The sequence below is a fragment of the Bos indicus x Bos taurus genome, chromosome 4 (genome assembly GCF_003369695.1).
Source record: "Bos indicus x Bos taurus breed Angus x Brahman F1 hybrid chromosome 4, Bos_hybrid_MaternalHap_v2.0, whole genome shotgun sequence".
Lineage (NCBI taxonomy): Eukaryota > Metazoa > Chordata > Mammalia > Artiodactyla > Bovidae > Bos > Bos indicus x Bos taurus.
In genome coordinates this window covers 6,015,031-6,042,689 of record NC_040079.1, presented here as the reverse complement: position 1 = coordinate 6,042,689, position 27,659 = coordinate 6,015,031, and the positions used below count along the sequence as shown (strand labels likewise).

Here is a 27,659-nt window from a genome sequence, read left to right as displayed (position 1 = left end):
CTGAGGGGGCCTTCTATCCCCACTTGACGGATGAGGCAACCGCGGCTCAAGGAGAAAGGCAACCTAGCCAAGGTCGTGCAAGGCCCTTTCCTGAGGGGCCCGGGGTTTGTGCTCTCTGCTGCTTTCGTTTAGTTCAGGGCTGGGCTCTCTTGCTCCGGACTTCTGCCGCCTGCCTTCCCGTTTGCCTGCTTCCCAGTCCATTTCCAGGGCTGTCCTGCCTTCCCTGCCTTCAACCCACTTTCCTCTCTGGGCCCCTTCTTTTGACCCTTCGGTCCCAATCCCCGTCCCCTTGCTCTGATTCCCAGCCTCTACCGTCAGGGGCTTGGCTGAATTAGCCCATCCGCATAATTTACTCTCAAGGTGAAGGCTTGGAGGTAGGGCTAGAAGCAGCTTGAGGGGCTGAGGTCAGACCTTACCAGGATTCTCCTATTGAGGGGGGGCTATGAGGCTTAACTGGTGATGGGTGGTCCAGAGGGCTTGGGTAGGTCAAAAGGATGGACATTTTCTCTTACATCTATCTCTCCCTTCCTGTCTGCCTGAATCACCAGAGATGGCCCCATCCTACAGACTCCCCACCCTACCCCAGTGAGGTCAGAAGTCTGGGTTCCCAGGGGGCCACAGGGAGGCAGGTGAGGCAGGTGTGTGCCCTTGCCACTACCCAGTGCATCGAGTGAAGTGTCCCACAGACTCGTAAAACCTCATTATCCCATTCCAGAAGAGGGGCTGGGGAGGGCCCAAGGGGCTGTCAAGCAGGAGGGAGATCAGGGAGCCACGGTTGCAGACCTGGTGCCCCTGTTATACTGTCTGAGCACCACCCACTCCACCCCAGGGGTGCAGCTGCTCCCCAGAACAGGGAGGCACCCTGCCCCTGAGCCTAGTGAATCTCCTCGCACTGTCTCCCCCTCCCCCGGTCCCTCCTGCCCTGTGCTGTGTCTAACCCTAACCCCCAGCCAGCCAGCTGTCTCTGCCCATCGCCGCCTCGGCAGTGAGACCTGCCTGTCCATGTGTCTGCCTCCCCCCCCCACCTGACCCTGTCACTCACACCTCCAGGGTGGTGGCCAGAATGGAGCCCAGGCCCGCCATTCCCCACCAGCACAGACAGGGCACCGGGAATGGGGCTCAGGCCACCCAAGAACTGAAGCACTGAGTTGAGTTAAAAAAAAAAAAATCCACGTGTACAGACTCTCACTCCTAGATGGGCCTTTTATTGGGACACCCTAGGCAGCAAGATCAGGGCTGGTCATGAGGCTAACCAACATGGGGACCCCTTGGAAGTTAGTCCAGAAACCCATGGGCCTGGAAGACAGGCTGCTTTGGGAAAGCCCCTTTCCTCATCAGCTGCTCTCCCATTTAACCAGGCTGGTGGTACTCACTGATCTGCTAAGGAGACCCCAAGAGGGAGGCCTCCAGAGCCCCTAGAAGGCTGTGCTGGCCAGCAGGGATGGGTGATCTGCCCGAAGGGCCAACATTCTAGGGGCTCTGGCCTCTCTTACTGAGAATGTGCCTTCCTTGGGGTCACAACCAAATTTGGCCATAGTAAACCTGACTGCTTCCTTTCTGCCCGGCTTCAGCACCACTGGCCGTCCCAGGTCCTGGAGCCTCTGCCTCTCCTATGCCACAGCCCTTCCAACCCGTCCCCACCCCCTCAGGCCCCCTGGGCTTGCTCAGGCTCCCGGTGGGCCTTCTAAACCTGCCCCTTTGGTCTCCAGGCCTCCGGTCCCTGACTCCAGCTCTTCCTTCACACCTTTGAGGCGTTAAGGACATCAGCTTCTGGTGGTGGAGGCTGCCAAAGGATCCTCAGACCCCTTAACCTGGGGTCTGCCCCTAGAGAGGGCCTCTCTCTGGCCCCGATTGGCAGAGGCCAGGGGCAGAGCCCCAGAGCCCTCAGCCCGAATGCAAAGGTGGTTCAGCCTCAGAGCTTCCCACTCACAGGGCCGCCAGGGTCACCTGCTCCTTGCTCCCGAGACACTGTCCCAACTGATGAACAAGCAGCCCAGCACAGCAATGCCAAGTCCCACCCCCCACTCCCAGGGCAGGGGTCGCACCTGGGCCCCACCAGGAAAGAAGGGAAGACAACCCATCGGGTTGTCCCCACAGGGGACCCACCCACCCACCCACCCACTTTGGGGGAGACCGTCCCCAAGTTCTACCCCCAAGCCCCTGACAGGAACCCATGCAAACGCCTGTCTTCCCCGCCCCGGGGCACCCATCCCCAGCCAAGCCGCCTGACGACGTGTTCGGGCGCCCCCGGGGCGCGCCGGCACGGGGCTGGGGCCGGGCCCGCTGGGCCGCGGCGCTCCCGCTAGAGGGGTGGGGTGTGGGGGGAGCGGGAGCCCCCTCCCGGCCTCTCCCGACCTTCCCTCCATTCAGCCCGAGCCAGCTCGCTCGCCCTCCCCCGCTAACTTTTCCCCCACTCACCACCCCATGGACCAGAAACTCAAAAAGTTTGCTTTTCGTGGCTTTGCGCGCCCCTCCGGCAACTTCGTCCGCGGCCATCGGGGTGGGCTCAGCGGCGCCTCTCACTCTCTCTCTCTCTCTCTTGCTCTTTCTTTCCCTTTTCTGCCTTTTTTTTTTTTTTCCTCCAACTCTCCCCTCTGAGTCCTGCTGGGCTCTCTCACACTTCTACTCGAGCGGAGTGGGGAGGGGGCCCCTTCAGGGCTGCCCTGACGGCCCACGGCCCACGCCGCCGCCGCCGCCGCCGCCCGCCAGCCGCCGCGGCTGCCGCATTCCTGCACTGATAAGACAGAAATAGTCCGGCGGCCCGGGGTCCGCCTGTTGACTCGGCGGGGACGGAGAAGCCTGCCTTTCCCAAGCCTCGCCGGGCCCAAACAGCGCAGATAAGCGGCGAGGCTCGCCGGCCAGCGCGGCTCCGGGCCGCTGGGCAGCGGCGCCGCCTGCCCGAGGCCGCCCGAGGGCCGCGGGGAGGCGGCGGCGGCGGCGCGGGGAGGGGACGCGAGGGGAGGCGGCCGGGGGGCTCGCCGGCCACCCGGCCTCTCTCGCCGCAAATAGTTTTTCGCTTAGGGAATTCTCCGGCAGGGAACAGGCCGGGAACAGGCCGTTCCAACTTTGCCCCCAAGTGGCTCCTGCCGCATTTCTGAGGCCCTTTTCCCCAGAGACCTGGCAGGCCAAGTAGGGAAACATTTCGCTGGGAAGGAATCCGGGGTGGGTGGAGGGGGTGGTGGTGGCGGGGGGCGGGAGTCGAGCCCGGAGGAGGCCTTTCTCCGGCACCGGGCGGCCGTGGTGGGTGTGCCCCGGAGGCGGTGTGCCCTGCAGTCCATAGATGTGTGCGCCCTTGTCTCACCGCCGAGTGTGTCTGCACCCTGGTGTGGGCACGGCCGGTGGCCGTGGGTGTGGATGTTTACGTGCGTGCACAGATAAATGCCTCCTCTGTGTGCCTCCCTCTACCAGAGCCTCCGGTGTGCGCGCGCGCGGGCGGGCGCGGGTGCGTGTGTGTGGCTGGACACGGTCTGTGTCTCCCCGCTCCGGGTGTCTATTTCGGGCTATGTGAGTCTTTGTCTCTCTGTGACAAAGTCGAGGCAGTAGGGGAAATTTCGGAGAGAGGGAGGTGGGCCAGGCTCGTGAGAACGGGAAGGGAAGCAGTGGGGGCAGGCAAGGAACTGGGGTGGACGGATGGGTGGGGAGGGGGAGGCCAGCGCGACCTGACGGCTTTGGAATGGGGTGTGGGTGGGAGCGGGGGACCTGCAGGAGCTGGGGCGCTGGGTATGGTAGGGCCAGCCTCTGGACCCCAAAGAAAGCAGGGGTAGGGGTGGAGCCGTGAGGGAGCCCCAGAAGGGGTGGTATGGAGGGAGCTGGGGTGAAGGAGGGACAGGAAACAGGAGGGGCAAACCCTGCGAGTCCCCAGGCTGGGAGCCCTGGCCCCGCCCACGCCCCAGAGGCCACACCCTTCTCCCCGCCTCCGGGAGGAAGCGCCCCAGGGGCTTTGGGACCAGAAGGGGTCAAGTTTATGCCTCCAAGGGCTGCATTGTCCGTACCCAGGTGAGGGCGGGGCAGGGCCCTGGGAATTTGCTGGAAATTTTTATTCGAGGTTAGATCCTGAAGACCCAGCGTACACTTTTTTATTTGAGGTTAGATCCTGAAGACCCAGCCTGACCCTCAACACTTTAGAAAGCCGTCAGAGGTCGGGACCAAGAACCCAGGGAGTGGCTCTGCCTAGGGAGTCTTTTTTTGCCTGCAGCCTGATTTCCTTGGCCCCGTTGTGCTTCTGGCTGTCACTGTCCATTTCAGTGCCCACAGCCAATCCCCTGAAGGGCTAGAGAAGGCAGGTGGTCCATGCAGCTCCTCCTCTACCTTACCAGGGACCTAGAGAGCCCCTTCCTACCACACCTCTACCCAGGCTTCCCCCACACCCACACTCACAGATAATGGGTCCTGATGGGTGGGAACGGGTGGTTGTTTGCCACTGGCCACGAAGGTGGCTGCTGGTAACCTGGGGAGGTAATCTCTCCAGTCTGTCTAACTTCCAAAACCCCTCGCTCATTCCCATCTCCAAGCCTCTGCTCCTGCTATTCTTTTGCCTGGAATCCCTGAAAATGCTTCTCTACTTGTCCCAATCACATTCATACCTTAAAGCCCGTCTGGAGCCCCACCTCCTCCAGGAAGCTTTCCTTGGTTCCACTTCCGTGCACAGATCTTTCTATTCTGTGAATGCCCATTACCATCTACCCTGGCCATGAAATGGCACTTTGCTGCTGACTAATGTCTCATGTGCCTGAGTTTCATGTGTGTTATGTAGAGTTTTCCAAATGGGCTGCAGCCCCATGAAGTCTGGGGCTGGTTTTCAGGTCCATTGTCCCCCCCCGTGCCTGCACACAGGGACTAGACCTGACCAATGCCTACTAACACTTGCAACCACCCAGAGCTCAGTGGGCCACTGGACAGAGCTCACCCTCTGCCTCTTACCTGAAGATGTGAGTCATCAAGGGCACCCCACCTCCTGGTGGGTGCTTCTAGCAGGGACATGTCCCCCTGGGGGACAGGGACAAGGGCAGACACCTCTAGCTTTGTGTAAAGCTTGGAGCTCTCAACTCTTGGGGAGGCCTTTGGGAGAAAGAAGACAGCACAGGAGGTAGATGGGGCCAGTGGGCACACTTGGCATTTGTGAGGGGCTGGTCTTGGTGGTGGGCAAGACTGAAGGAGATGGTCAGGCCAAGGAAGGGATCTGGTGGTACTGAGGGGAGGGTCACTCAAGTCGACAGACAACACCTTCCTGGGCCACCCCAGGCCCAGGGCCTCGCTCTGCAGCCTCTCTCTGGAAGGCATCCTTACCGACACAGAGACAGCAGATACATAGTGCATATGTGTCCCCCAGGGCGCAAGCACCAATGCAAAGGCCAGAGGAACAAGGAGTCACGTGAATTTGCACCCACAGGCACAACTCAATCACGATCTGCCCACTCACAAGGCCCTCACCAGCAGACTGCTTTTACAGGGGCGACCCCAGGTATGCCCCCACCCCCGGGGCGGGGGCTGCCTTCAGACCAGAAAGCAGGGGCGCCAGTGTGGGTGTCCCGGGGCCAGGACTCCCATCTCACAAAGGCCAGGATCCTCAGGGCTCAGCCCCAGAAGGGCGCTCAGCAAGAGCCACGCCGCCTGCTGGCTCCTGCTTCCCGCCCCGGGTGGGCAGGAGGGCCCCGGTTTCAGCGGGCAGGGTGCCCTCCTTCCCAGCTCGACACGGCCGATGGGCCCAGGCCGCGCTCCGGGCAGGCCGCGCGCGTGTCCGCCCGGAGCCGGAGTCCCCCCTGCCGTCCCCCCATCTCTCCTTCCCTTGCCGAAGCACCACCAGCACCAAATGGCAAAGCGCCTCTCCCCGCGCGCGCAGAGAGATGCGCCGCGACCGCCGGGACGGGCTCGGCAGCCTCCCCCCTCTCCACGGTGCCCGAGCCGGGGGCGGCCGGCGCTGGGGGTGTGTGGGGGTGGGCACGGCCCGGCCCGCGGCGGCCCTCCCTCGCCCTCGCCCGCCCGGGGAACCGGGCAGCGGCGGGAGCCGGCCCGGGCATGCGCACTGCCGCCTCCCTCGCGGTGAAGGTCAGCCCAGGGCCTAGCTGCGGGACTCAAAGGCGGCGGCGGTGGGGGGGGCGGGGGTATGCAGCCGAGAGACTTTTAACTCTTTCCCGGCGGGAGGATGGCCACCAAGGCTGGGCCGGGGCGCCCGGAGGGTCCCACCCTCCCGCCTTCCGCGGGGGTCCCCGCGGCGGGCACACGGCTGGGGGTGGGGCGGAGGGGGCAGGACGGGGAGGAGGGGCAGAATGGAAAGAAGGAGGCTAGGAGAGGAGGGAAGCCGATCGGGAAGGGAGGACGGCGAAGGAGGAACAAAGGAAGCCAGGCTGGAGGGGGAGACCGCGTTCCACCGCCCGCGTCCCCGTATCCCCAGCAATGAAGGTCTCCTTAGGTCCATGAAATTACCCCCACAGACTGTGTGTGCGTGTGCGTGTGAGAGAGATTGAGAGGGAATGAAGTGAGACCACTGGATCAGGCTGAGAACCCCTGATTTTCTGTGTTCTGGCCCACCCCTAAACCCAGCTTCCACTTTCTCCGCTGGTCACTAAACGCCAGGGCATGCCAGAGGGGCCGAGAGGCAGCTCTGATCCAGCTGACCTGCCTAGCCCAAGCCCCAGGCCCCCAGGAAACCTTGGCTAGACCTCAGGTTCTGGCCCAGTCCCCAGGGCTGGGCCAAGAGGAGTCTGCACCCTACGCCCCACCTCTGGTGAGGGGCTTCCTCCAGCCAGCAGGCAGGACCTTGGTAGACCAGACCAGGGGCATGGCAGGCACAGTCCTCCCCCTCGTCCTAGCTACTCCCCCCAAGCCCTTCTGAGGCCAGAGTAGCGTCCCTCCTCCTTCGAGGATGTTTCTGGGCCCAAGACCTGCTCTGCTGCTCTCCAAAGGGGCTGTCCGTCTCCGTGGGACTTTGTCTTTCTGTGTCAGTTTTGCAAACACAAGAGACACAAATATGATAGAAAGAAGCAAAAAAAAAAAAAAAAGTAGGGTGCCAAGACCGTCATGTGACCTTGGGCAAGTCACTGTACTTCCCTGTTCCCTGGACCTCTGGGGCTCAGACGGAAGGCCCACCTGGGATTCACAGCGTGTTCCCTCACTCCCCTCAGGGCCACCATTAATCAGGTCGGGCTTCTCTGGTGGCTCAGAACGGTAAAGAATCTGCCTGCTATGCAGGAGATGAGGGTTCGATCCCTGGGTGAGGAAGATCCCCTGGAGAAGGGAATGGCCACCCACTCCAGTATTCTTGCCTGGGAAATCCCATGGACAGAGAAGCCTGGTGGGGCTATGGTCCGTGGGGTCGCAAAGAGTCAGACACAACCAAGCAACTAACACTTCCACTTCCTGTAGCAAAAAGCAAGCCACACTGGCCTGGACCCATTCTGAGAGGATAGGTGGGTCTGTGGGGTGGTGTTTCTCCAGGACGCCGAGGGGTGCTATCACTGCCCCAGATGGCTCCCACAGCCTCAGGGCACAACCCAGGGCATAGCTCTGCCAGAGTGGGGGAGCGGCAGGCAGGTAGGTGTCCCACAGAGCCATCCTTGCTCCCTACTCATCTTCCAGCACCCGTCTGTTTGGGTAGATTCAGTGGCAAAAGCAAGAGGGCTCCAAGCAGAAGGGGGCTTCTCCCTCTCTTTCTTGGGGAGTGGGGGTGTAGGTGCCTACCTCGCTACAAAGCCTGGGGAGACCCTCTCACACCCCCGAGGGGCTGCAGCCAGCACTCTGCCCTGCTGGCACCCCGGCCGTCTTCTTTCTTGGCGGACAGGGGCCCCATCCAGCACTACTGATTTCCTCTCCTGTTTGTCCCACAGCTGTTTGACACCTGTTTGACACCAGGAGAAGGTGCTGGTGGCCAGCACCCCAGCCCTCACCCCAGGAGGTTAAGCTCTGCTACAGGGCTCTGACCAGGGGGTTGGACGGAGTCCTGCGAACCACTGCATTCTGAGGCCGGAAATGTCACCTCAGTCAAGAAAACTGATACCAAAAAAAAAAAAAAATCATCCTTACTTCCTTAAAGGATTTTTTGGGAAATTAAGCCAAGTGGTAGCAGGCAGTGGAATGTACAGATAAAATGTCCAGGGGACCCACCCAAGGCTAGGTCTCCAGACCTCTGTAACTCCTTTAGGAGGGAAGGGTGAGCCCTGCTCACAGGGTCTGAAAGGGCCCCCTCTCCTCTTAACACTAAGGTGCCATTCTGCCCTGGTGTCCCCTGGGCCAGGGTTGGGGGCTGCCTTCCTGCCATAATGCCTTTTGTGTGCCCACTGTGTCCGGAGTCATCGAAAGGCCCAGACTCCCCTCAACTCCTGTACCCTGGGCCCCACAAGGCTCTGTGCACCCCTCTTCCGCAGCCATCTCCCAACCCAAGTTCTTCTCCATGTGGGCTGTCATAGGAAAGTGTCCAATACACTCAGCCATTTCTGTGAACATCCGTTTTGCCTTCTTGCGGCAGAAACCACTGAGTAACCACTCCCCCTGAAATCTTCTGTGCAAGGCAGTGGTATTCACAGAGTCCGCCTTGCCACTGGCCTCCAGGTGGGTTAGGACCCTCCTTGCCCCTCGCTGCTGCTGCTTCCAGACCCCTGGCTTTGCATTTTACCTCCATGGCGCCTTCTTTTCTGGAGCATCCTAGCTCCTGGCTCACAGCCATTCCCTCTGTCACCCCTGACCTCTTCCTGCTGCTTTCCCAGGTCCTCATGGACAGTCCCTCCCACACGTCAGGGCTCTGGGTTCCTGGGCTGCCTCTCCTCCCGCGATTCTCTGCCCTCCCTCAGTCACTCATGCCAGCTTCACCTCTTGCATCCTTGTCATTCCAGCCCCACCACCAATCTCAGCCTTACACCCCACTCTCTGACCACCATCTCCCTGTCCAGCTCCCTGACATCCAAAGTCTGTGATGCCACTGGAACTGCTGGTCCGTTTCTCTGACCTGCACCCCTCACCACAAACACACCTTCTTACACTTACTCTTTCTTATTTTTAGTTATGGTAAAACATACCTCTATGGTTTTTCCAGTAATCATGTACAGATGTGAGAGTTGGACCATAAAGGCCGAGCGCCCAAGAATTGATGCTTTTGAACTGCGGTGTTGGAGAAGACTCTTGAGAGTCCCTTGGACAGCAAGGAGATCCAACCAGTCCATCCGAAAGGAAATCCACCCTGAATATTCATTGGAAGGACTGATGCTGAAGCTGAAGCTCCAGTACTCTGGCCATCTGATGCAAAGAGCTGACTCATTGGAAAAGACCTTGATGCTGACTCATTGGAAAAGACCCTAACCCTAACCCTAACCCTAACCCAGATTGAGGGTAGGAGGAGAAAGAGGGTGACAGAGGATGAGACGGTTGGATGGCATCACCAACTCAGTGGACACGAGATTGAGCGAATTCCAGGAGATGGTGAAGGACAGGGAAGCCTGGCATGCTGCAGTCCAAGGGGTCCCAGAGTCCGACATGACTTAGCAACTGAACAACAAAAAACATACATAATGTAAACTTTACCACTTTTACTTCCCTTGCACATACTCTTGGCGCGCTTATTTAAGAGTTAAACCGGCTTTATCAACCCCTCCCCTGCACTCCAGGACCTGATGTGGCTGGAGAAGACACGCCACTGCAACGACCTGGCCCCACTGTCTTTTCTGGAGCTTGGACTTCAGCTGGCCTCATCTTGCCCACCGGCCCCCTCCTTCTCTAAACCATCAGGTCCTTCCCCGCTCTCAGTCTCCTATGTGAGTTTTCCACATCTTCTTTCTCCTCCAACCTCCTCCTCTCTCCCAGCTGATGCCCTTGCTTCTCCCTTCCCGGAGAAAAGAGAAGCTTCTGAAGAACTTCCAGAGATCCCACCTTATCCTCCCACCTCCCGGCAACCGCTCCCCTGGTTCCTGCAGCTGAGTTCTCTGTGCTCCCACCTAAACCCGGCCATCCCCCTGCATATGAGCTGCTGTCCCCCGTCTGGAACGCTCTGGGCCGTGGCTCCAATGCTTCAGCCCCGCACCATGTTCCTGTTCCCTGCTCCACAATCATTCCTTGGAGATCTCATCCACCACCCAGTCTCAGAGTTGTAAATACCTTCTCTATGTTGACAACTCTCCAAGTTTTCCTCCAGCCCATTTTCTCTCCCAGCCCTTAGACTCACGTAGTGTCTACTCACACACTATCAGTTCCACCTGGATCTTGAATAGATTCGCCCACAACAAAACCCCCGCTCTCGCACCTCAAACACAGCTCGCTGCTCGCCCTCCTCACCCTGCTTCCCACTGCTTTCCACTGCTTCGGCAAGCTGGGCACATCCTGGAATCCTGTCTTTTTCTCCCACCCCACATCCAATCCAAAGGAAGTCTTGTTGGCTCTGCATCCAGAACCCAGTGCTTCTCGCATCTCCACGGCTCCCAGCCCACTCCAACCCATGAGCAGTGAATAAGCTGGCTTCCAACCTGGACCCCAGTGGTCTACTCTCAGCACACAACCAGAGGGGTCCTTTAGCAAAGGGAGTCAGATGCCATCACTTCTGCCCCCACAAACTCCCCCCATCTCATTGCCAGTGAGGGCTGAGTCCTGGGGCTCCCAGGACCCAGTCCCATCACCCCTCCCGGCTCCCTCTGTGTCCTTCTCCTGCACCGCCTCCCTCTTCTCTCCGCTCCTTGGAGCCTGCTGTTCCCTCTGCCGGGAACATGCTTCCTCCAGCTAACACTGTCGCCTCTCTAAAGTGCTTGTTCTAATGTCCCCTTCTCAATGGGACACTTCTGTCCACCCTGTTAGAAGCCTCCCTCCCCCTCTCCCTCCCCCCTGCACATTCTTCTTTCATCCTCCTGGGTTTCTTTCCGAAGTCCTGAACACCTTTCTTTGTCCTGTATCATCTACTTATTTAGTACATTAGCCTTTCTCTTCTCTTTCCCCCCTTAGAATGTAAGCTCCGCAAAAACCAGGATCTTGATGTCCTGTGTGTGGATAAATCCCAAGGATCTGGCACATGGCAGAGACTCCAATATCTCAGGTATTAGGCGCTCAATCGTGTCCGACTCTTGCGACCCCATGGACTGTAGCCCACCAGGCTCCATGGAATTCTTCAGGCAAGAATACTGGAGTGGGTAGCCATTCCCTTCTCTAGGGGATCTTCCCAACCCAGGGATCGAACCCAGGTCTCCTGCATTGCAGGCAGATTCTTTACTGACTGAGCCACCAGGGAAGCCCCAATATCTCAAAGGTGTGAGTAATGAGAACCCACTCCAAGTCTACTCAAGATTTCCAGCGTGTTTCCAAACGCTGGGCGATGTTACAATCTGTGCTTGAGGTTAGCAAGATTAACAGCAACAACATCAGCTCAAGCACTTTCATTAACTGGTCTAACTGAAAGGTCTAACTGTCCTGTGGGGGCTGGGATTCCCTTTCTAGAGATGAGGAAAAGGAGGCACTAAGAAGGTATATGACCTGCCCAAAGCCGCTATGCTGTTCTAGGGCTGGGACTGCAGAGCGGGTCTCCCAACGTCAAGGTCCCTCCCTGGCTTCTCTCCTTCACCTCAATCTGCCTCTCTGGTGTCCCTTCATGGAGAGCCTTCCTGCTGGGGACACACACACACACACACACTCCTCCACCTTCCCCAAACACCTGTTTTTTAAAGAAGGAAATCAAGATCCCCGGAGGCGTGCACATTTAAGCTGAATTACCCTCAATTATCTTTTAAAACTCACTCTCCAAAAATCTCAAGCAGAATGTTTCAAACATTGGGAATATAAATTCCAGAAAACTTGCCATCAAGGTGTCTAAAATTCATGTCAATGTGTTGGAGGAAGTTGTGTTAGTTCCTGTGTATGAATTACCTTTTAGCCAAAAAAATGAATCCTAGTTAAACTCTGAACAAGCCCCTGGCTCCTCGCTCCTGTGGGTGGATCAGTGGGCCCTTCAGGGGCTTCTCCTGGCTGGACAGATGGATGCATACGTGTGCATCCACAGAACTCCTGGCTGGTACCCACGCACATGGTCTACCATGTTGGGATGGCTCCCTGTCCTCCAGGAATCACCCCAGGTGCTTCCTTTGGGAGCACGTGGTTACCTGCCCACAGGCTGTGGGCAGCCCCAGTGCCACCTCGTCCTGCCTTCCTGATACCACTCGACGGTCATGGGTGTGGAGAACTCACAGGGTCCGATCTGGTCTAAGAAGGTAGGAGAAATGATCCGAGCAAAAGGCAGAAGTCTCTATCCGTGTGCAGAGGGCCCGAGGTTTCTTGGGGAACCAGGCAAAAGTATGTGGGATTGAGAGACAATGGTCTGGGAATCAAGGATGTCATGGTCAAAGCCAGGCCAGGCCCCTCCCATGTCCCCACACAGCACACCCCAGACGTCTCTGGGGCTCGAACAGCTGCTCATGAAGCCCCACAACGGGGCAGGCAGGGGGAGACAGAGTGGGTGGTCTCAGGGCCTGGACCTGATTGGGGGATCACTCCTGGTTTCCGCAAACCTGTGTAACAGGCCAGCGGGTGCCCTCACCCTGCACCTGTATAGTGAATCCCCTCCAGGTAGCCCCTTGGCCTGCCCTGACCCATGCCCTTATCCCAGATCTGGGCACTTGCCTGGGCCCACTTGCAAGCCACTCTGTCCTGGGCCAGAGCTGTGACCACAGGGCCTTACTGCCCTGCCCATTGCTCCATCTCTTCTGGGGTCCTGTCCTCCCAAAGGCCTTGAACCTACTGCCCTGGGGGAGGTCTCTGCAAGCTCCTCAGTGTGATGGCTCCGAGCTTGGACTCAAGAATGGGGCTTCTCACCTGTGGCAACTGTGGACATTTAGGGGCTGGATAATGCTTTACTGTGGGCTTCCCTGGTGACTCAGATGGTAAAGAATCTACCTGCAATGCAGGCAATGCAGGCTCGAGCCCTGGGTGAGGAAGATCCCATGGAGAAGGGAATGGCTACTCACTCCAGTGTTCTTGTCTTGAGAATCCCATGGACAGAGGAGCCTGGTGAGCTGCAGTCCACGAGGTCACAGAGTTGGACATGACTGAGCAACTGACACACACACAATGCTTTCCTGTGGGGCCGTCGTGTATTGTATGATCTTAGGAGCATCCCTGGCCTCTATCCAATAAATTCTACCAGTACGCTCCTCTCCCCACCTCTAGAGGTCCTTTGTCCCTAGAGGGTGAAACTGCCCAGGGTTGAGAATCACAACTCTAGAATCAGACAGTCTTGGGTTCATGCCTGGCTCAGCCCCTGCATGACCATAAATAAGTACAAGTCACTTGACCAGTCTGAGCCTCATTTTCCCCATCGGCAAGACATGGAGCCCATCACCTAACTCATGGTGGATGTGAGGATTAAAACGATGTCGTATACGTGGGCAGACCAGCACAGCATCTGGCGCAGAGTGAACTGTTAATGAAGTGCCTGCTATTACTAGCTTCTGATGCTAAGCCTGCCGGACCTTGTGGGCTCGGCCCCTGCCTGACCCCTGGGTCCTGCTGCCGACCACCCCCCAGCTAGGGAACTGCTGAAGACAGGAGCCCTCAGAGCCCTCAGCTGCGGGCCATCAGGAGTCCCACAGGAGGGTAGCCGTGAGGGGTCGGCCAGGCAATTATTCACAGTGGCCAGGGAGCCACAGGGGAGTCTGGGTTCTACCCAAACCACTGGAAGCTTCTTTGACTGGAGAATGACCATGAGTACACAGGGTGGGAGGGGCTGCAGGGAAGGAGGGAAAGGAAGACGCTGAGAAGCCACCACGAGTAGTGAATCAACTGGAAGGAAACCCTTGGGTCCAGGGAAGCTGAGGTTTGGGAGCTGCTGATGGAGGCATCTGAAGGACACGCGGGGCCTCCCACCATGCCCCTGACCCCTGACCCCTGCTGCTGGCCCCTTCCTGTGTCCAGTGAGCCCCCACTATGTGACGTCTTGTACGTGGTACCGTTGATTCACACACTGGACACAGCCTCGGCCCCCCAGGACTCTGAGTTTGAGGACTGAGTGGGAACGGACGGGGCTGAAGGCATGGACAGCATGGAAGACAGAGAAGCACACGGCAGCTCCTGCCCCCGATGGTGAAAGCCGCAACGCGAGGAGGGGGGAGCAGAGGACCAGTGCACCTCACCCCAGAGCTCTGGGCTTCCTTGCGGAAAAGATCAGCAAATGCCCCCGAGAGCGTCCTCCTCGGAGGGACTGTGGCCTGCTGGGGCCGTTGGCCCTGGTGACTGTGGTAGGGCCACCAGCAGCCACAGCCAGGCCCCAGGGTGATGATGAAATCTGTGAGTTTCTGGGAGCTGCACCCAAACCCTGGCAGAGACAGTGGGGGCACCAGGGCTGAGCAACGGCAGAGCTGCCCGAGGACGGGCTGTGGGTACTGCTGAGCCAAGTACCCACAGGGTACCAGACTGCCCACGTATCTGTGGAAAAGAACCGCTGGAGGCCTTCCACCACCTCCGCGTGTTCCCACACAGAGCCGGGTGCGAAGCTGGTGTCCGGCAGCCAAGAGGCCCAAGGGAGTCCGTGGTGGCAGCAAGTCAAACTGTTCCTCCGGGCCCTGGTTCCTCCTGTGGTGGGTGTGACCCAGGTCACCTCCTGGAGGTTCTGGCCACCCAGCACTCATTAACTCCCTTCTCATAAGACAGGACGCCACCTTCTGAAGGGGCTTCCCTGATGGCTCAGTTGGTAAAGAATCTGCCTGCAATGTAGGAGATGCGGGTTCAAGCCCTGGGTCAGGAAGATCCCCTGGAGAAGGGAATGGCTACCTACTCCAATATTCTTGCCTGGAGAATCACATGGACAGAGGAGTCTGGCTGGACAGTCCATGGCGTCGCAAAGAGTCGGACACGACTGAGTGACTACACCACCACCACCACCACCTTCTGAAGGCAGCTCTCAAAGTCCCCTGTTATGGGAAAATGGTGTCCCCTCCCTCCACCCAATTCCTTTGCTGGAGACCTAACCCCAGTACCTCAGAATGCCATCTTTAGAGATGAGGTCTCTAAGAAGGTGACCAAGTTAGAATGAGGTGGGTCACTAAGGTGTCCCTAATCCAATATGGCTGGTGTTATAAAACTGGGGAGGTTACGACAGAGACAGGCAGACACAGAGACAACGTGAGGAGACACAGGCGGAAGGCAGTGGCCTACCAGCCACGGAGAGAGGTCTGGAGCCCAGCCTTCTCTCACAGCTCTTGGAGGGAACCAGCCCTGCCCACGTCTTGGGCTACCAGCCTCCAAACTGTGAGAGAATGCATTTCCATTGTTAAAGCTGCCCAGTCTGGCACTTGGTCTTGGCAGGTCTAGCAAACTTATCCTCTCAACACTGCTCCTCACTATTCCTTGGGCTCCATGCCCCCCAACCCAGCCGCTCCTCTCACAGCCTCTGGTTTGCCTGAAGCCACGGAACACAGGGTGCTCAGAACAGTGTGCTTAAATAAACAACGAGGTCCTACTGAATAGCACAGGGCACTTCATTCAATATCCTGGGATAAAGCATAATAGAAAAGTATATGAAAAAGATGGGAGTTCCCTGGCAGTCTACTGGTTAAGATTCTGCGCCCTCTGACTGCCGAGGGTCCCGGGTCAATCCTTGGTCCAGCAAGTAAGAAAGCCCTGTGGTGAGGCCAAAAAAAAAAAAAAGGATGTGTATATATGTATAACTGAATCACTTTGCTGTTCAGCAGAAATTAACACAACATTGTAAATCAATTCTACTCCAATAAAAAGTTAAAAAAAAAAAAAAGAGTGATGTGCTTATGAGCAGAACACAGGGCAGGCCCTGGGGGCTGGAAGACCTGAGTCTGAGTCTTCATTCCATCGCCTATCGACGGGAGGACAAAGGGCCAAGCTCTCTAGCCTCAGTCTCTTCGTCTCTAAGATGAGTTCAGCATCATTTCCCCTCTCTCACTGCATTATTGTGAGTAGGAAAATGGAAACAAGAGGACACGTGTGAAAATCCTCTAAGTCACAGAGGACTGAATGAAGTTCTCACTGTTCACAACACAGCACTCTCTTGTGAACACTCGCCCCACTTTGGCCTTGTACCGAATTTCCTGTCAATTAAAAACTTGACTCCCTTTCTATTTTGTGACAAAACATCTCTCCCCATTCCATACTTCTAAAGTTGCCTTTTTGGATTCGAGGATATTCCTCTTGTAAGAATTAAGTGGTTTTTCCAGCTCAAGAGCTTTTGGATCTCGACTCTTTCATCCAATATATTTACCTACCCCCCCCCTTGCCAGTTGAGCATCATTCATAAATCCAGTGAGTGGGACCGTCTCTCTTCATCCAAATCTTTATGGAATGTACTGAAAAAGGCACAGGACAAGTCCTCTCTCCAAATGATCTACACCCTGTTGGCTTAGCCCTCAGTTGGCAGCAAAGTTACTCAGTCACACTAATACCCAGTGATGTGCTGGAGTGTCATGTTGGTAGTTTAAAATCAGCTCCGGTAGAGTATTTATACCACAGAAATTAGCAGATGATACAAATCAGATTTCAGCTCCCCCTTCCCACCCTGTCAAGAGCCAGTTGTAAATATTCACTAGCACACTGCATTCAGGCCACCTGTGTGTGTCTTACTCAAGCTACTGGGAGAAACTTTGTCAAGCTGTTTGGCCTCCAAATGAACACATGAATCTTTATGGAGCTTAACAGCTGATAAAACGATTCAATATTCTTGATTTAATTTGGTTCTTTCAACATCCCAGGAAATTAAAAGTCTGGCTTTTGTGACCCATTGGACTGTAGCCCACCTGGCTCCTCTGTGACATTTTTCAGGCAAGAATACTGGAGTGGGTTGCCATTTCTTTCTCCGGGGGATATTCCTGACCCAGGGATTGAACCAAGGTCTCCTTCATTGCAGCAGATTCTTTACCTGCTGAGCCATCCACGAATAGGTTTACTATTAGTGAAAAGTGAAAGTGAAAGCCGCTCAGTTGTGCTCTGACTCTTTGTGACCCTATGGACTATACAGCCCATGGAATTCTCCAGGCTAGAATACTGGAGTGGGTAGCCTTTCCCTTCTCCAGAGGAGCTCCCCAACCCAGGGATCAAACCCAGGTCTCCCACATTGCAGGCAGATTCTTTACCAGCTGAGCCACAAGGGAAGCCCAAGAAGACTGGAATGGGTAGCCTACCCCTTCTCCAGGGGATCTTCCTGACACAGAATTGAACCGGGGTCTCCTGCATGGCAGGCAGATTCTTTGCCAACTGAGCTATGAGGGAAGCCCCATTAGTATACCCATTTTAAAGATGAGTAACACAGGTTAATGATTGACTTAGAGCCAGATCGCCAGTAGGGACTCAAATGCTCATGTTCTGATCTCAAGGTCAACATTCTCTTCCGCTCATCATCTGACTGCTCCCTCACCCCTGCTGGTTGTCACAAGCATCCTGAATTCCCCCAGCATCCCCTGCTCTGGGTTTACAACATGGACAAGTCGACAGGGAGCATGTCCAAGGCCCCGGCCCTTCCCATAAGCAGCATATCTCTGAGAACTGATGAATGATGCTTCTCTGCCTGGGAGAGGGTCCTTGAGTGTTTGACAAGACTCTGCATTTTGTTTCTGATTCACTGATGACAGGAGGCCACCTAAAATGACAGCAACCCTTCGTGCTGTGTGTCTCAGACTGGGGCCCCCTGAGAAACACCGATGTAGGGTTCAGGGCCTGAAGGCTAGAAGAGATGACAGGTGACAGGTGACAGGGTAAGGAAAGCTCGAGGTGGATGCTGCAAGCTGGGAGAGCCAGACAGGCTTCACTCAGCCCATAGTACGTCTCAAAACACTTTTAAAAAAACCTTAAAAGTGGGAAGCTTTCATATAAAAAGCCAGATTCTCAGAATCTCTTAAAACACTGGAAATCTGGCAACACAGATGGAGTTGAGGGGCTCTCTTTCTGAAGGGGTGTGAGCTGTACAATCCACAGCATCCTGTTCCCTATTTTAGGGGTTGGTTGAGTCTCTCACACCCCTAGGGCATGCATGCGTGTGCACGCTAAGTCATGTCCGACTCTGTGACCCCATGAACTGTAGCCCACCAGGTTCCTCTGTCCATGGGATTCTCCAGGCAACAGTATGGAGTGGGTTGCCATTTCCTCCTCCAGGGGATCCTCCCCACCCAGGGATCTGAACTGGCATCTCCTGCCTTACAGGTGGATTCTTTACCAGTAGTGCCACGTGGGAAGTCCGTGTCCCTGGAGACCCAGCAATCAATGGGAAGTAGGGTGGATCTTGTAGACCATGACAACTAGCCTTTGACCCCTGCCTCAGAGCTGGGGTGAAAGGGGTCACTTATAAAGGGCTGGTTGCTTTGTCCTTTGGGGGCTGCGGTTTGGGTCATGGCCCTTCTGAGGAAGCAGTAGACAGAACTCAGCTGGGACTCTTCCCTGACCACTGGGACGTTCCCTAGCCTCTGTGTACCTCAGTTTCCCATCTTAAAAGTGGTGATGATCATATTTAACTCACAGTGTTGTGGTGAAGATAAACCAGTTAAGCCACGGGAGAGTCTGCAAACCCCAATAAGCCCTCGGTCTACACTGGCTGTCCTAGTCTGACCCCAGCCTGCTTCCCTGACTTTCTTCCTGAAGTCGCAGCACTGGGCCTCAGGTGCTGCGAAGAAAGTGGGGTCTGTCCACCCCCCAGGGGGCATATTTTCTAAGACTGTTTTCTCCTGAAGGAATGGGCCTGGGTAGAATGGGAGTAAAGGAAAAAGCGAAAGAAGAGTCGCTCAGTCGTGTCTGACTGTTCAGGACCCCAAGGACTGGAGCCCGCCCCCAGGCTCCTCTGTCCATGGGATTCTCCAGGCAAGAATACTGGAGTGAGTTGCCATTCCCTTCTGGGGCGGGGAGGGGGGGAGGGTATTTTCCCCGACCCAGGGATCGAACCTGGGTCTCCTGATTGCAGGCAGGTTCTTTACCATCTGAGCCACCAAAATAGGGGGAGGGGTGATAAAATTGGGGCTCAGAGGGGAAACAGGCAAGAAAAAGCAAAAGCACATGATGCACCTGCCAGTGGGGGCAGCGGGGAGTGGGATTCGCAGACTGGCGGACGTCAGCCTCCCCTCCCTCTACTCGGGCCGCCCCCACCGGCAGTACCTTCCCCCGCGCAGGCATCGCCTCCTCCAAGCCCACCCACCTGGCCCGCGCTGTTGATTCAGCTGCGGAGACCGGAAGGAATCTGTTTGCAAGTCCAGGACAGACGGAGGACCACACTTTTTTTTTTTCCAGCTAAAAAAGTCATGAAAGGCCGAGAAGGCAGGCCTCCTAAAGACTGCGTCCAGCTGGACGGCCAGATGCTGCTGGAGAGATAGCGGAGGCTCACAAGGTAACCGCATCTAAGTTCTCAGAACCGGCCCGGAGATGCCCTTCTTGCTGGGGGGTGGAGGTTGCGGGGATTGGGATGGGGGCGTGCGGAAAGCCCCCGGGGCTTCTCCCTGACTCCAACACAACCCGCGGCAGTAAGCACAGCGGGCTGGAATCTACGGAGACACGAGTCACCATAGCAGTGCCCTGGGGTCCACAGACGACACCTGGAGGTGGCACAGCGCCCAGCATCACGTTTTAACCCAGCGGTGATGAGGGGCCGAGGCCAGCCATGGTGTGCGGGCCTTGAGCAGAGAGCTCGGTCTGCAGCATTGCCTGAACCTTTCTAGACGAGGTAGTAAGCCTCGTCTTAACTGCAGACCCTGAGCCTGAGAGCTAAGTGCTTCTGCCCAGGTCGGCTGGGGCAGGGACCGGGCAGAGTTCAGTCTCTAAGAAGGCTTGGGGGACCCGGAAGCCTATGCATCCTGCTCTCCCAGTGGGCGCCAAGGTCCGAGCAGCCGGCACAGGCCCCCAGGTAGGGACTGTCTGAAGAGATCAGAGCTGGACGTTCCCCAGAGCAGATGCAGGGCCTGTGGGAGAATTGCCTCCAAGCTGCTGGAGGCTGTCAGATGTCGTGGAAGCAGAGGGCAGAGTTCAGTCTCTAAGGAGGCCTGTCATGGAAGCAGAAAAGGGGTCCATCCCCTGTAACTCCAAGGGCAAGACCAAGGTTGCGGGAAGAGCCTCCCTCAGCACAAAAACGACTGAGGAGCGGATGATTTCCTGGATCACGGTGAACAGGTTCTATCTGCGAGGGACTGCCCCAGGTGTGGCCCCCCAGAGCGGCTCAGGTGTTGGCAGGTCAAGGCGGGCAGGCCCACCCTTGGGTTGTGGGCGCATAGAGAGTGTGGGGTCAACAGTGCAGAGGGATCTCAGGCTTCTTTAGGGTCAGCTGTCAGGGCCACCTGCTCTCTCCTACTGCCTTATTCATCTGCTCATTCATTCAAGAAAGTGAGAATTCCCTGGCTGCCCAGTGGTTAGGACTCTGCGCTTTTCACTGCTATGACCCAGGTTCAACCCTTGGTCGGGGAACTAAGATTCCCCCAAGCTGCATGACCATAAAAAAACACATGGTTTTGTGTTTTTTTCCCCAGCACTATTCTGAACAAGAGCCTGGCAGGCTGCAGTCCATAGGGTCGGAAAGAGTCGGACATGACTGAAGCGATTTAGCATGTACACGTAAGATATAAGAAGGTGGAACTTTACACCTCAGGTGGGGAGAGAGTGCCCCTTGAAGAAGTGGTATTTAAGTCAAGACCTGAATGATGCTTTCAACGATGCAATCCGGCATTCCCTGCCAAATAGTTGCTAAATCCCTGGCATCTGTGTCTAGCCCTCGGAGGGTTCAAGACCTGGGGGTAAGGGTGTGTGGCTGGGACTTCCCGTACCCAGGCTCACCTGTCAGGCACATATACTGGTGGTGGTGGTGGTTTAGTCGCTAAGTCGTGTCCAACTCTTGTGACCCCACGGACTGTAGCCCACCAGGGTCCTCCATCCATGGGATTCTCCAGGTAAGAATACTGGAGTGGGTTGCCATTTCCTTCTCCAGGGGATCTTCCCAACCCAGGAATTGAACCTGGGTCTCCTGCTTTGCAGGCAGATGAACTGATGCAGGTCTTTATTTTCCTATGAGGATAATCCCCTTCCCCAAGAATGTGACTCTGTACTTGATTCCTGATTTTAAATAGACTTCCCTGCTGCCTGACACATATTGGAAACTGTTGTAAATACTAACAGGCAGTGCATCCTTCCAGTTGCTCTAAATTTTATCTTTGGATTGAGCACAGTCAGCAGGACTTAAATGGCCGTGATGTTCTGTCAGCCCTCGGCTGCGCCCGAGGAAACTGCTGTGGAATTGTTGAGGATGTCGCTAAAACTGTCACACAGGATTCCCCTCACGTCACCTCACGGGAGACACTTCTCGGGGTCTCCGGGCCAGAAATCATAGTCTTTGGGGGGCAAATGGTTAGGTTTTTGTCTTACAGGCAACTGTAACTGCTTACATTTGCCCTGTTATAAGTGTAACACTTAACACTGCCCTGTGACACCGGGCCTCCTCCCACTCATCTCACCCTGGGCCGCAGCGTCCCCTCCCCGCCCTGCGGTCCTCTGCCCCGGGCCCCTCACTCTGTGTGTCTTTGCAGACCACCTCAAGCTCTCTTGGAACGAGGCGAGTGCATCTTTCCTGCCTGCCTCTCCCTCACAGCGTACTGCGAGTGCATCTTTCCTCCCTTGCCCTCCCCTCACAGCGTACTGCTCCTCACTCCAAGCCCCAGAATGTTCTTCCGTCTGGAAAGGAAGGCCGACACGGGAGATGATCCAAGTTTGTTACATTCCAGTAAAGGCATGGACAGCCACAGACTCCTGAGACGATTTCTCACATTTCCTGGAAGTGAGTTCGGGTCACAGAGAAATGGGTTTCACAGCGTAGGAAGCAGATCGAGACGTGGGCCAGGCTGAGGATGTCCCACACAGCCATGGCCGCCCCCCACAAAGTCTCCCTCAGCCATGTCCCCACAGGTCCCTGTGAGGTACTGGGGGTCTGCAGGTCCCACACAGCCATGGCTGTCCCCCCACAAAGTCCCCCTCAACCATGTCCCCACAGGCCCCTGTGAGGTACTGGGGGTCTGCAGGTCCCACACAGCCATGGCTGCCCACCCACAAAACCCCCCTCAACCATGTCCCCACAGGCGCCTGTGAGGTACTGGGGGTCAGCAGGTCCCACACAGCCATGGCTGCCCAGTCACCCTCGGCCGAGTGTCCCCCAGCAGCAGCTGAACCCTCTGGTGCAGCGATTCAAGAGGGCTCAGAATCCAGCCCAAATCAAGGGCCGTGTGCTCATCCTGAGTGTCTGTGGCTCTGGGTCCCCCGGTGACACCTCTCCAGGTGACACCTCAGCTCATTACTTCTGCCGCTCACAGCTCACTGACAACCAGCTCTCACTTGCAATCACACTGCGGGCATTTGGGGTGAAGACAGCTCCAGCTGTTGCACGCCTGGCCTGCCTGCCCACCCCTCGCGCCGTCTAGACGCTGGCACGGGCCTGTCAGCATCCAAATGACAGCACGTGCCCAAGCCGCCGGGCGTCAAAGCCCGCTCCCTGCCTGCAACTGCACATGCAGAATGAAGGCCAGTTTTATGGTAGTGAAGTGAAAGTCGTTCAGTTGTGTCCGACTCTGTGATCCCATGGACTGCCATGGAATTCTCCAGTGGGTAGCCTTTCCCTTCTCCAGGGGATCTTCCCAACCCAGGGATTGAACCCAGGTCTCCTGCATTGCAGGTAGATTCTTTACCAGCTGAGCCACAAAGGAAGCCCTTTTTTTTTTTTTTTATGATAATGGGGACTCCAAAATGTAACGCCAGAAACCCCACAGCACCTCACTCCTCACCACCTTCATCATGTGGGGAGGTCAGAGTACCCAACTCCCCAGGAGTCTTAGACTGAACCCTTGATTCAATGCATGACCGGGGCCTCTCGGGGACGAGGGGTTACTAAGGTGCCCTTACTGCTCCCAGAGCCTCCTGACCCCCTGGGGTCTTCTCAAGCCTCCCCTCCCTCTCCACCCACCCCTTCAGCTAGGTGACCTCCTCTGGTCCTCTGGGCAAGGCCTGGAACAGCCCAGGGCACCCACCTACTGCTGCTGGGGACCCCCTTAGGGATTATCTCAATGCACCCCAGAGCAACTGCAATTCACGAGGATTCACCAAGTGGAGGCCTGACTCTGGGGTACCTGGGAAACTCGGCTGACTTCCCATCAACCAGCCCCACATTTGACCTGGCCTCCACCTTCAGATGCCCCAGAACTTCAGAGCTGCCTGGGAAGAATGTATTTAGTAGACTAGCTCACACCTTTTACAATCCAACCCCACAAACTAAGGAACACATTCGCCCTTAACCTTGGCGGTGGTTAGGTTGCAGGATAGGGGGTCAACCTTTGTCTGGGGGCCTGGATGAGCTGCACCTGTTTCCGCAGTGACCAGCACCAGGTCACGGCCTCTCTGCCACCCAGTGCTGCTCCATCTCTGGGCCAGCCAGGCTGCCCCTGCCCCATACCACCCTGGGCCCAGCCTACCAGAGGGGTGCAGGGCAGAGAGGGGCAGGACTGCCTTGGACTTCAGAGCAGTCCAGGCAGGAAAGCAAGTTCCTCTGCTCCTTCCGAGGGAGGAGAAGCTGAGACTAGCACTCTTACTTGGTCCACCCCCTACCCTCGTATCACCAGTCTGCCCCACCTTCCTGTTCTCCCAAAATGAAAGTCGCTCAATAGTGTCTGACTCTTTGCGACCCCATGGACAATTCTCCAGGCCAGAATACTAGAGTGGGTAGCCTTTCCCTTCTCCAGGGGATCTTCCCAATGCAGGGATCGAACCCAGGTCTCCTGCATTGCAGGCAGATTCTTTACCAGCTGAGCCACCAGGGAAGCCCCCTGTTCTCCAACGCCTACTTCAAATCGCGCTACTTAGGGCACTTCCTGTGGGCCGGCCAGCCAAGTCTGCTCCCTCTGCTGGACTGCCGGCCTGAGGGCAGGGACCGGGCCCTCACACCTCCAGGGCCCCCGACAGCACCAATCTGTTACCAGGTGATGCCCACTGGTGAGGCTGGACTGGGAGAGCTCAGACTGGGCTCCAACCCCCTCCCATGGATGGTCCGGGCTCTGGGGCAGGCAGCCTTTCCATGCAGTGCCTCAGTGCTTCCTTCTGGACCAGGGACACCGCCCTGGGACTAGCCAGGCTGTCCCCCTCTCTGCCACGCTGCCGGGAGGAGACTCAGGAGGATCCAACTCATGTGCAATGGGCCTGAGAGCACCCCTGAGCCCGGGCCTGCCTCGTGTCAGCACAGGACTAGCCGCCACCAGACACCCAACAACAGGGTACCACCATCACCCCTCCTGCCCCAAACAAAGCCCTGCCTGGGGCTCAGAAGGCTTGAAGATGTGCGCCCTAGCATGTCCGGGGTAGGTTTCCAGGGCCCAAGTTGTACCACAGCTCAGCAGGTTCCCCTTGGCTGCAGTAAGTGTGTGTGTTTGTGGGGTGTTATGGGCGCATGTGAGCACTTACACACAGGTGAGGGGCACGGAGGTGTGTGTCTGGGGGGTGGAAATCTGGGCACAAGCCAGGAGGAAGGAAGAAGGAGGAAGTGGGACAAGCCAGAGCCCCCAGACCATTTTCACATGAAGCAAAAATTTGGCTTCAGGCTCACGTGTCCCTGGCTCCAATGGCCGTGCAAGGCAGGGCCCAGGGACGGCGAGAGGTGAGGGACACCGAGCAAGATGGGGGGTAGGGGTGGGCGGGGGTTGTGGATAGGGGGAGCTGGCAGCAGGGTCTGGGCAGAGGCTCCGGCCCTCGCAGGGCATGAGAAGAGGCACTGCCAGGGGCCAGATGGGGGCGGAAGTGCCAAGAGGGGGCCGTGGAGTGTGAGCAGAGGCCCAGCCACTCCGGGGCTGGTGGGGAAGGCAGAGCCTACCTGTACCACGGCGGGCGGGTGCTGAAGGCCTGCGGTCATAGGTGGCAGGGTCCTGCAGCGGGGGACTCATCCAGTGCCCCCTTGGTGCCCGTGCCCAGAGCCTACCGTGCCTGCAGCACCAAGGGCCATTCTGAGGAGGATCTGAAAGAAGAGGGCAGTGGGAGGGGCGGCCCAGACCCTGAGCACAGAGCAGACTCACAGTGGGCCCGAGGAGGCGGGGGAAGATGCTAGAGGGGCCCCACGTGTGGGGCATTCCCTGGCACGGTCTGAGGAAGGCAGGAGGTGCACTGAGCAGGAGCCAGCCCGGCTGGGTGGTTCAAGAAGGACTGGTGTGAGAGCAGAAAGCTGTCGGAGGCCAGGTCCTCCTGGCAGAGTTGGGAGGATGAGAGCAGAGAATGCAGGCAGAGCCCGGGCCCTGGCAGGGCAGGGCAATCTGGGAGACTTGGCAGAACGGAAAGGTGGACCGTGAGCCAGGATGGGAGCTGGATGCCTTCTGGAGCTCAGGCCCCATCCCAAGGGAATCCTGGGGGTGGCCAGTAGGTAGAGCTGACCTGCTCTGTACTCCGCCCAGCTCACACAGCCCTGCCTGTGCGCACAGCCTTCCTGGCTTTACTCCCACGCGAGAGCAGGACAGGTGGGAGCGAGGGTCACTACCAGAGCAGATGGTGGGGTGTCGGGGGGCAGTTCAGTAAGTATGGGGGGGCTTGAGAGCAGTTGAGGGTCACGTGTAGGTGGTGTTGGCCGGAAGGGTGTGGAGGAAGGGGAGGCAATGAGATGGGGACGATGCCAAGAGGGGAGACAATACCAGGCCAGGGCTGGGAGGAGGTAACCTGCGGGAAGGTGGGAGACAGCGGGACGATCTGAACGGGGGACAGGTGTCCAGGCCAGAGGATGCCAAGTGGAGATGGGGAAGGTGCCAGGCAGGCAGTGGGCAGGAAGGGAGATGTCAGGCTGGGGAAAGAGGGCAGGTGCCAGGCGGGGAGTGGGGAGGAGGCAGAGGGTGCCAGTCAGGAGCAGCACGAGGAAGTGCCAGGCGATGGGGAGGGGTGTGGGTGCCAGACACGGGGGAAGAGAGGAAGGTAGCAGGCAGGAGGGTGCCAGGCAAAGGGAAAGAGGGGAAAGACAGGGGAGAATGGGGAGGTACTGGGTGGGGGGGGAGGGAAAGATGCCAGGCAGGGGTGAGGAGGGGGGAGAATGCGAGGGGAGGGATGGGAGTCTGCCAGGCATGGAAGAGGTGCAAGAGAGGGAGTGGGGGAGGTGCCCGGCAGGGGAGGGAGAGAGTCAGGAGGGGGGGGGGGCGGTCAGGAAAGAAGGAGGGGAGGAGGAAGAAGCAGAAGACGGCTGCCAGGTAAGGGGAGGTGCCAGGCAGGGGAAAGAAGGGAGGTGCCAGCCGGGGGTGGGGGGGACAGGGAGATGCCAGGCCAGGGGAGGCGGGGGAGATGCCAGACGTGGGGGGGGGGGGCGAGGGATGCCAGGCAGGCGGGAGGAGAGGAGATAGCAGGCGGGGTGGGGGAGGAGGGGTGCCAGGCAAGGGAGGGGGGTGATGTCAACGCAGGCAAAACGGGCACCGACAAACAGGGAGGCCGGGGCGCCGGCGCAGCGCGGCCCGGCGGCGTCTCCTCTGGTGGCCCGGGGACCGCGCGGCGCGGGTCGCTCACCTGCTCCCCCGGGACCCCGGCCCGGAGCGCGGCCGCTCGCTCCCCGCTCGGCGCTCGGCTCGGCCCGGCGCCTGCGCCGCCGCCGCAGCCCGGAGCGGGGGAGGCGCAGGGAGCGTCTGCAAAGAGCGAGCGGCTTAATAATGAGTTAGGGATCGGAGCGGACGGCGTCGCCCCGTGCATCCGCACTTGTGATCGCCGGGCTCGCAGGCCCGTCGTGAGCTTCGGGCTGAACACGGATGCGCTGGAGGTCTGCAGACGCGCCTGCTCCTCCGCGGGCTTACCCAGACCGCCAGAGCATCCCGAGTGATCGCAGGCGGTACCCACTCCAGGACACACACACATACACACACCACACCACACACACACCAAACACACCCCCACACACATTACACACACACCACATACACACACACCACACACACACATACCACACCACACGCACACACGCACACACCCCACACACACACACCACATACACATACATACCACACCACACGCACCACACACCACACACACCACACACGCAGACACACATCACACAAACACACCACACACATATGCACACATACCACACACACAGACACACATCACACACCCATACACACCACACACACACTCACCACACACATACACACCACACACACCACACACACACCCCCCACACACCAGGCACACAGAGACCACACACACAACACACACACCCACACACACCACAAACACACACACCCGTGCTGGGACAGGTTCGGACCAATATCCCCCACCCCATTATCTGCTTGCACACTCATGGTCTCAATCTGAGTAAGTGAGTGAAAGTCGCTCAGTCACGTCAGACTCTTTGCATGTGTCAGATTCTCCAGGCCAGAATACTGGAGTGGGTAGCTGTTCCCTTCTCCAGGGGATCTTCCCAACCCTGGGATCGAACCCAGGTCTCCCACATTGCCAGTGGATTCTTTACCAGCTGAGCTATCAGGGGAGCCCCAAGGTCTCATGTGGGTCCCTCCAGCTCTGCTCCTCTCTCTGCAGGGACTCTGGAAGCCCAGATGAACCTCTCTGCTCACTCGCCCACCTCTCTATCTCTGTGAACCTGACTATCTTGAGAGCCTGGCATAAGCGAGATCCTACAATAGCTGCCCTTAAGTGACTAACAGCTCACTAGCATAGGACCTCAAGGTTCTTCCATGTTGTAGCATGTGTCAGAATTCTCTCTCTTTTAAGGCTGA

General features: G+C 57.6%; 2 protein-coding genes across 6 annotated transcripts in view; one reads left to right on the top strand and one right to left on the bottom strand.

The window, feature by feature from the left end:
* The window catches only part of SMARCD3 (SWI/SNF related, matrix associated, actin dependent regulator of chromatin, subfamily d, member 3), a 33,432-nt gene extending 6,697 nt beyond the window's left edge, over positions 1-26,735 (bottom strand). For 2 of the 4 annotated variants that reach the window (XM_027538563.1, XM_027538564.1), the window contains exons 1-2: positions 26,440-26,735; positions 24,782-24,922 (exon numbers count right to left, since the gene is read on the bottom strand). In XM_027538563.1, coding sequence (XP_027394364.1) covers positions 24,782-24,820 — 39 coding nt within the window. In that variant the 5' untranslated portion in view covers positions 24,821-24,922; positions 26,440-26,735. Of the gene's footprint in view, positions 1-2,418; positions 2,919-24,781; positions 24,923-26,439 lie in introns of those variants that run through there. The other 2 variants (XM_027538561.1, XM_027538562.1) reach the window with 1 other exon arrangement.
* Positions 5,074-9,064, top strand: LOC113890987 (translation initiation factor IF-2-like). Of its 2 annotated transcripts, XR_003510643.1 has the most exons (3): positions 5,074-6,045; positions 7,824-8,544; positions 9,026-9,064. XR_003510643.1 is itself a non-coding variant. In XM_027538565.1 (2 exons), the coding sequence occupies exons 1-2, from the start codon at positions 5,158-5,160 to the stop codon at positions 7,914-7,916; spliced, it is 981 nt and encodes a 326-aa protein (XP_027394366.1). In that variant the 5' UTR covers positions 5,074-5,157; the 3' UTR covers positions 7,917-9,047. The 2 variants fall into 2 exon arrangements, 1 of the variants encoding a protein (XP_027394366.1); XM_027538565.1 differs by having other exon boundaries at positions 7,824-9,047.
* Positions 26,736-27,659: the final 924 nt, after the last annotated feature.